This window comes from Sinocyclocheilus grahami, unplaced genomic scaffold (assembly GCF_001515645.1).
Source record: "Sinocyclocheilus grahami isolate Dianchi unplaced genomic scaffold, SAMN03320097.WGS_v1.1 scaffold85.1, whole genome shotgun sequence".
Lineage (NCBI taxonomy): Eukaryota > Metazoa > Chordata > Actinopteri > Cypriniformes > Cyprinidae > Sinocyclocheilus > Sinocyclocheilus grahami.
The window spans coordinates 1,430,905-1,439,947 of record NW_015505264.1 but is presented as its reverse complement, the minus strand read 5'-3'; the positions used below and the strand labels follow the sequence as shown (position 1 = coordinate 1,439,947).

The following is a 9,043-nucleotide window of genomic DNA, read 5'->3' as shown; positions in this document are numbered from 1 at the left end:
CCTTCGATAGCTCAGTTGGTAGAGCGGAGGACTGTAGAGGACACATTGTAATCCTTAGGTCGCTGGTTCGAATCCGGCTCGAAGGAAATTAGCTTTTAGTTTATTTTCGTGGGTTTATGCGAACATTCAGTAGAGTTCAAGCATAAAATGTTCCTTCAATTGCAAACATAAGTCAGAAAACAACCCAAATGGCTGGCTCTGTGCACATTATGTTGCATTAAGATTTTGTGAAACAAGCAATATCCTATCTATATTCATGTAGAGTACAGTCACAGAGCAAATAAAATGTGTTATTTAAATGATTTCGATATCTACAGTTAAATACACAACATAAGATTGGCCCCTCTGTATTAATTGTGGCCCCTTTTGTGCCCCCCAGTTGAAAAAAAATCCTAGAATCGCCCCTGGTTATTTGAAAGCACTGTTAAATGTACAGAAATATCTGCATTTATTTTTATGTTATGCAAAATATAAATGCATAAAACAACTGCATATAATATGCACTCCAAAAATTGGCCTAAATTTAGAATTTATGAATTTGTTTTGCATATGACATTTCACACGACACACTTTTAACATAGACAAACTAATAAACCTATTGTGTTACATATTTGTCAGTCACACATAAATGGAACAAGTAAGCTTTCGGTAACAGTACTAATAAATGTTAATACTAGTAGACTTTTAACTCTTTAGACTGTTTTAAATACTAATAGACAGATGTACATATTTATAATCAATAAATCAAATTTCTTACCATCTCCCATTGCAGGTAATTGAATATTCCACAGCTATATTTTAACCATGTTCTTGGATGAATTGTTTTCACAATGAATAACTGGATGAATGACTGACAAATATGTGTCACATTACGTTTATTAGTTTATGTTAAAAATGTCCAAATGGATGAAAATGTTATATGGGAAATTTAAATGCAAAAATCTTAAATTTAGGCCCTGATATTTTTTGAGTGTACATAATATTATTTAAAAGGAGAATCATTCATCAGTTTTTATTACATTATCAGTTTTAATTCCACATGAAGCATAAGAATAATATAATATCTGTTATTTACAGACAGCATGGCTAAACAAAGCTTAAGAAGTTGAGTATTTTTAGCTTTCTCAGTCCTAACATAAACAGTATATTGTAAAAGACACCAATATATTCAAAAATAATTTTAAAATGAATATCTATCATCACTTTTTTCCATTTAGGTATATGTTCTGTGTCCATCACCGATCAGCTGGGTCTTCTCACTAGTATATTGTAAAAGACACCAATGTATTCAAAAAGAATTTTAAAATTAATATCTATCGTCACTTTTTTCCATTTAGGTATATGTTCTGTGTCCATCACCGATCAGCTGGGTCTTCTCACTAGTATATTGTAAAAGACACCAATGTATTCAAAAAGAATTTTAAAATTAATATCTATCGTCACTTTTTTCCATTTAGGTATATGTTCTGTGTCCATCACCGATCAGCTGGGTCTTCTCACTAGTATATTGTAAAAGACACCAATGTATTCAAAAAGAATTTTAAAATTAATATCTATCGTCACTTTTTTCCATTTAGGTATATGTTCTGTGTCCATCACCGATCAGCTGGGTCTTCTCACTAGCATTGGTTGGCTGCATCACAATCGGAGTGTCGCCATCTGGAAAACCAAAATCACAGGTAAAAGAGGTCACATATGTTAAATATGTAATATACAAGAGGTTACACCGTCTAATGCCATGCCATTTCACACTCCTAATTGAACTTCCTGCTGAAATGAAAAGTGTTTTGTACGCTCCAAGGACGTCCCAGCAATCTGCCGTTAGCCTGCCCCTGCTGGCTGCGCTTTTCTGACCTCATTGAGCTGGCTCAGTATCACTGGTTTGAAGGGCAGCCCACTGTCCACTGGCTTACCTAATGCTGAGAGTTTTCTGATTCGAAGACCACAGGGGTGGATTTTTAGAGACTACTTCAGCAGGATATGAAGTCTAGGAAACATTATTGTAGGAAACATTCATATGAATGCTATGAAACAGACAAAAATATGTTTTCAGGTAGCCTAAAAAGTCAGCTGCCAAAATATTATAATAGAATAGTTTTTACATGGTACACTAATATATATTATTTAAAGGGATAGTTCACCCAAAAATAAAAATTCTGTCATTAATTACTCGCCCTCATGTCGTTCCAAAGCTGTAAGAGCTTTGTTCATCTTCAAAACACAAATTAACTAGATGAAAGCAATGCAACTGGAATGTTCATCATTTTTGTTTTCTTTGCACACAAAAAGTATTCTCGCAGCTTCGTAAAGTTACGGTTGAACCACTGATGTCACATGGACTATTTTATGTTTCTGTGCCTTGAACATTCCAGTTGCACTGCTGTCTGTGCAGAGTCAGAAAGCTCTCGGATTTCATCAAAAACATCTTAATTAGTGTTCCGAAGATGAACGGTCTTACGGATTTGGAACAACATGAGGGTGAGTAATTAATGACAGAATTTTCATTTTTGGGTGAACTATCCCTTTAACGTGTAGGTAACACTAAAAGAGTAATTAGAGGAGTCTATGAAACATTAATTTTATTGATGTTTCTGTGTGTTACACTAATATAAATGTTATCAAACAGACAACAAAATACACAGTAAAAATATATATTCAGGTAACCAAAAAAAAATCTTGATTTTTGAAAGTATTATTGAATATGACTACTAAAATAATTTTTACACGGTAGAGTAATATATAATTAATATTATTTAATGTGTAATGTGGTGCTAGACTAATATAAATGCTTTGAAAGACAATAAAATACACTTAAAGTATAACCTAAATTAGCTCAAATATAATTTAATATGAATAATACAATTATTTGTATATGGTAGACTAATATATAATATAAATAATATTGTTTAATGTGTAGGGCATGACTTGGGTATCAGTCTATAAAATATATATATTGCATTTTTTTCTCGTGCTACACAAATATAAATGCTATAAAACAGGTGCCTGCTACTTCATTAGTATAAAAAAGCAGGATCTTGTGTGCTGTGTGTTCTCAGCTTGTCTAGGTGAATTCAAGTCAACTAAAATGGAAGCACAAGTCAACTTTGATTTGTCCACAGTGTATTTTTACATAGACGTAGCTTGAATCTAATATAAGACAAAACAAGGCTTTTTTTTGTCTGTACCATCTTGCGTGCTGCCTTTCAAATGCAGGGAAAGAAAACATTGTTTATTTTTATTGTGAGAATGCTATAAAAAACTAGTATGCAAACACACTTTGAGAAATGACTCAGACTGTAATTATCACTTTTGTGAGGGACTGCAGCACAAGATGTAAAAAACCTCCTACAGCTCACTGGCAGAACAACAGCACATTATATCCAAACATCTGGCTCAGAAGTATCAACTATTTATTTTTGTAAGTAGGATGAGTTATTACGTTAGTTGAACTTTCTTAAAAGCGCTTCCCTCAACTGATAAGCCATGATCTGCTACATCAAAGCTTGCTGTCCTTTTTAAGCAATTAATACATGTTTTAAATTAGAAAGTTATCATATAAAGCTATTTCGAAATTCATTTTAGAATGATTCAGTTGCACGATATGTAATATTTCAGTCTTTATAAAGTCTTTCCGCTTTCTATAGAACAATCTATTTTGAAAATTAACATTTAAGACATTTAGAAGATGCTGTTATCGAGAACAATACTCGATAACTATCCCAGTCATTTTGGGATGTGCTTCTTTTAACCATTTTCATCAATTTTTTTCTGGCTGTAGAGTGACTGAGGTGTGTTCTGTGCTCTAATGCTATTTCAAAACTGAGTGTGACCACCTAAAGAACACGTCAGCATGTCCTTTTACCTCTCTCGTTGTCCGTACGGATCTGCTCCTCCAGGTCTTCGGGAGACACATAGAACTCCGGGTCCTCTTCTCCAGGTGTGTGCGGTTTGCACTTCCCACAACAGCAGTTGAAACAGCAGCACAGACAACAACAGAAATAGCAACCTGTCAGCAAGCCACAGATGGCAAACAGACCCTATAAATGAGAATGTTCAAAATCAGACAGGCACACAGTGTCAGGGTTTAGTTTAGATAAAAATGCATTCAAAATATCGACATTACAGCATCTGTTATATAATATTATTTTAGAAAATTAAATAATTTACTTAGATATATTAAGTTAATACATAATAATATAACATGCATTTTATTATAATAGCAAAAACAGTATTAGCAATAGAAATTACTAACACAAATACTATAATATAAATATAAAATATAACTATTTAGTGAGTAGATGCATTTATATAAATTAGGATAACACTTTATTGACTTGTTCATTTTGCAATAATATTCTATGATTTATCTTTCAGAGTTAATATTACAATATTCTGTCTCATTCTGTCTTTTTATACACCTTTACGGATAACACTACAATTGGGTTCCATTAATCCTGATAATGAGTAATAGTGTGTAATTTTCCTTGTTAACGTGACATTGTAATTGTTCACTGTTAGTTAGCTAAGGTCGATTAAAAATTATGAACAGATACAACTTTTTAAATTAATAAATGTATAAGTAAATGTTGAATTGTTTTTAACAAAGATTAATAAAGGCTTTAGAAGTATTTTTGTTAGTCCATGTAGCTAATGTAAACACATTTTTGTTATAAAATAATATTTAAATATTTAAACAGTTAAAAAAAAAAATCACATAATTAGCTGCAAAAATATTATTTAATATGACCAATAAAATTATTTAAAATTTAAATTGTAGACTAATATATAATTTAATTAATATTATTTAAAGGGTTAGTTCACCCAAAAATGTAAATTCTGTCATTAATTACGCACCCTCGTGTTGTTCCAAACCTGTAAGATCTCTGTTCATCTTCGGAACACAAATGAAGATATTTTTGATTAATTCTGAGAGCTCTCTGACCCTCCCATAGACAGCAATGATATTACCACGATCAAGGTCCAGAAACATAGCAAGGAGATCTGTAAAATAATCCATGTGACATCAGGGGTTCAACCGTAATTTTACGAAGCTACGAGAATACTTTTTGTACGCAAAGAAAACAAAAATAACGACTTTATTCAACAATTCGTCTCCAGCCATTGTGGAGAATATCCACTGAATGTAAACAGCATATGCTATTCTGTGTCAGCTGCGTCACACGGATACATTTTCTACGTTATTTACGCTTTGATTTGAACGAAAACCACGTATCAGCATACGGTGCTGCTGACACAGAACAGCATACACTGTTTACGTTCAGTTGATACTCTCCAAAATGGCGCTATAGGGTGACGCGGAGGAGAAGAATTGTTGAATAAAGTCGTTATTTTTGTTTTCTTTGCATACAAAAAGTATTCTCATAGCTTTGTAAAATTACGGTTGAACCCCTGATGTCACATGGATTATTTTACCGATCTCCTTGCTATGTTGCTGGACCATGATCGCGGTAATTACATTGCTGTCTATGGGAGGGTCAGAGAGCTCTCAGAATTCATAAAAAATATCTTAATTTGTGTTCCGAAGATGAACAGAGATCTTACGGGTTTGGAACGACATGAGGGCGAGTAATTAATGACAGAATTTTCATTTTTGGGTGAACTAACCATTTATTGTGTAGATTACATCAACAGGAGTAGATTTCAAGGGTCATGTCAGGCAAAAATTGTTCCCTAAAGTGCAAATTTTTAATGTAAACAAAAAAAAGGATGATACCGCACCTTTGCCCACCAGCTGGAGAGCATAAAGTATGTGTTCACATTCTCCTCCCCAAACTGCTGCGACACATACAGACCCAGGGAGCCGTACTTGTCATAAATGTTCCTCTTAGTGACGTCAGACAGCACCGCATGAGCATTGTTGAGCTCTTTAAATTTGTCAGTGGCATCGGGGTTCTCTGGGTTCTTGTCAGGATGATATTTCAAAGCGAGCTTCCTAAAAAAAACAGGTGAGGACATTTAAAAATGAAAAATGTATTTGAAAAACTGACTGCTAAGAGCTGCACCAACCTGAGGATCATATAGAAGTCTTAGGAATGAAAATGTAAAGAAGGTGTTGAAAGACACTAAGATCAATGTAAATGTCAGGAAGTATATTTAAATGACCTTAGACATACAGAATCTCAGCGAGAATGTGCACTTTGACTTTTTTCTTTGTATTCCCCTAATAAGAGTGACATAAAACAACCATTAGCTTAAAAAAGTAAACACAAATACTTCTGGACTCGCACACAGTAAGAGGAGACTCATTAACATGTGGCAGTTTAAAATGCTGTCTGTCTGTTTGATGATCTCAGCAGGGTATGATCTTTTGCGGCTAGCTGTCTTATGCGCACGCTGCTTGACCTGTCTATGTGTCAGCAAGACCGCAGACCCCATTAGTGCCTCCAAAAGCTCCTCGGCACATGAGGGGTGGTGAAGAGAGGAACGTCACCAAGTCTGACATTTTTCCCATTAGAACCAGCAGTGCATTGCACATGTCTCTGTCTCTGACTCAGTTCAGGTCTGCTCTGAATGAATGGCAGCATGTCCAAACACTCTTCAAAAGTCTCTGCAGCAATAAGGAAGAGTTTGACATGTTATAATGCTGTGAAATGTAATATCCTTAAGCTCAAAATGGTTGTGGATGATCAGATAGCAAACTATAAATATTTATGGTATTTGTAAAAGGCGTGGAGTAGTATAAATCGATTAATACCAAAAAAAAAAAAAAAAAAGCCAAGAATTTTAATCTTAAAATCATTACATGAAAATAATCTCTATTTTTATTTTATTTTTTGCTGAACCAGAAACAAACAATTTAATCTCTAATTTATTATGCTCCGAGCACACTTGCTTGTTAATTTTTGATTAAGCCTATGGCGTCTGCAAGAGTTGTGATGATTATATATTCATTAACAGCAAACAAGTGCTGTTAAAATGCTAACCATTTAAATGCCTCCTTGAACAACGTGTCAGTTAGAACAATTAGACACTATAATTGTTGGAACATCAGTATGGTGTTAGAAATGAAGTTGTCTAATGAAGCTCTCTGACATCTTCGTGTTTTAGCATACAAGACAGAAACAGCACAGGTTGTGCATAAATTGCAGCCTTGAAAAACTGTATAATATAAAGCAGCCACAGAAAAGAAAAACTATTTACTGTCTTACATATACATTCTCCTATATGTATGACAAAGAATGATGCTATGAATTTTTTCTCCAGGTTTTCCCAGGTTGCCCTGCTCTGCTGCAGCATAACGTTTTGTTAAACAGACTGACAAGTGAAACCAACACGTTATGGCGTAAGCGTCAAGATATTACCACCAAAGGCAAGGTTGGCACGTTTCCAAGAAGCTATGTAAATTATAGTACAGAATTATTCACGCACACATCGTGCACCCCTGAACATGCTCTTGTATCTAAGATTCCTTCATCATTCCTGATCCCAGTAAAATAAGGGATGCCATCTGTTCAGCATAATGAATATTTTAGTTTTGTGGAAGTCATATTATATTCATGCAGCTCCACTGCAACTGAAGGCTGAGATTATAGAGGAATGAGTCGCAGTTTGGCACTTTCTCTATCCTTTGCTCCCTTGTTCACACCAAGTAGAATCCAAACTTCATACAGTAAATGCACCTTGGGACAAATAGGTTGTGAATCACGTCTTACCTGTAGGACCTCTTGATGTCATCATGAGTGCAGTTCTTGTCAAGGCCAAGAACCTGGTACAGAGCCTCTCCTGATGTGGACAGGGCCCGTTGCCTTTGTTCAGCCATGATCTTAAACCATTACCTTAACATCAAAAGAACAAAGAAACCGTTAATAAATTAGAGAAGACAGTAGGTCAGGTACAGTTGTCCTGGGTGGTGAACAAGATACAACCTATAGCTAGCAGTTTTTGGTTCCCAGAATGTTTATGGAATGCTATAATGGTTTAAAAATTTAGGTTGTCTAGATTGTAATCTAGGTTGTCACAAAAACAAAAAACTCCCTGCAAAATTCGGAGACCTAAAAAAAATAAGACCTAACAATAACCATTAGGGAACATTCTGAGTTGGTTCACTTTAGGCTGTCATGAAAACATCCCTGCAACATTCTGGGAAGGTTAGCTTTTGTTTATAAATCTAAATCCTAAAAATAACCATTAGTGAATGTTCGGTGTATAGGTTCCCTTGAGGTTGTCACAAACGGTGTAAAAAAAAAAAACTCCCTACAACGTTCTGGGAAAGTTAGCTTTTGATTTTTTGACAAAACATTCCCAGAACATTCTTTTTTTGTTCTGTGTTTGCAGGGCAATGACGTTTGGCTCGAGACTTACACCGTCACTCTTTCCACATCAACCCAGACCTGGTTGACTGTTTGTTTACATATGTTCAACAAGCAATCTCTCTGTTTATAAGAAAAGACATCCATTGGAAGTATATTGCAGAGAATATATATACAAACAAGAGTTTGACATGGATTCTCTGATAACCTCCAACCCTTGAATAATTCCATCTTTTGCAATGAGCCTTCATAGATTATTAACTAGTTCTAATTATACATATCTAATTATATCTCTGTTGAGCTTTACAATGGCTGACTGCAGAAGTAAGAAGCAAAAAAACTGCAATCACTAGTGCAATACTGCTCCAAATCCCACAGAAGATCATTCGTTTTCTTACCCGTTAACAGACTCCAAACTTAAGTCCTTCTCCAGGGCAGGTAGACAGGCTAATGGAGTCAGATTCCTTCTCTGAAGGTGAGTAGATTACTGAGGAGATGAATTATACATGGAACTAGTCATGGGCTCAGGTAACTTCAGGCCAGTTTAACATGGTTACCAACCAACAAGGTTCATTAGGTTTCAGTGCCTGAGCAGAGAGTGGAAGCTTTTGATGGAAGATGTTTGATGGATGAAGGATGTTATCTGCTAAAACCTGCACGATGAGGACTGGAGAGGATAATAGGTTAGGTTTTATGTCTATACAACTTTTTAGCTAGAGTCTTACATTGTATGCGTGCATGAATGCCCTCGAGTTTATGCATTTTCTTGCTGA

At 34.9% G+C, this 9,043-nt stretch overlaps 1 protein-coding gene and 1 non-coding gene across 2 annotated transcripts; one reads left to right on the top strand and one right to left on the bottom strand.

Annotated features, from left to right (window-relative positions):
* Positions 1-86, top strand: trnay-gua (transfer RNA tyrosine (anticodon GUA)). Its single transcript is given in 2 exon segments — positions 1-37; positions 51-86. It is a non-coding gene; the product is annotated as a tRNA-Tyr (tRNA).
* A 989-nt stretch (positions 87-1,075) lies between these two features.
* On the bottom strand, positions 1,076-9,043 carry dnajc5b (DnaJ (Hsp40) homolog, subfamily C, member 5 beta). The gene is made up of 5 exons (XM_016274324.1): positions 8,669-9,043; positions 7,674-7,796; positions 5,740-5,953; positions 3,863-4,037; positions 1,076-1,659 (listed from the first exon to the last, which is right to left on the bottom strand). Exons 2-5 carry the CDS (start codon positions 7,778-7,780, stop codon positions 1,574-1,576), a joined length of 582 nt encoding a protein of 193 aa, XP_016129810.1. The 5' UTR covers positions 7,781-7,796; positions 8,669-9,043; the 3' UTR covers positions 1,076-1,573.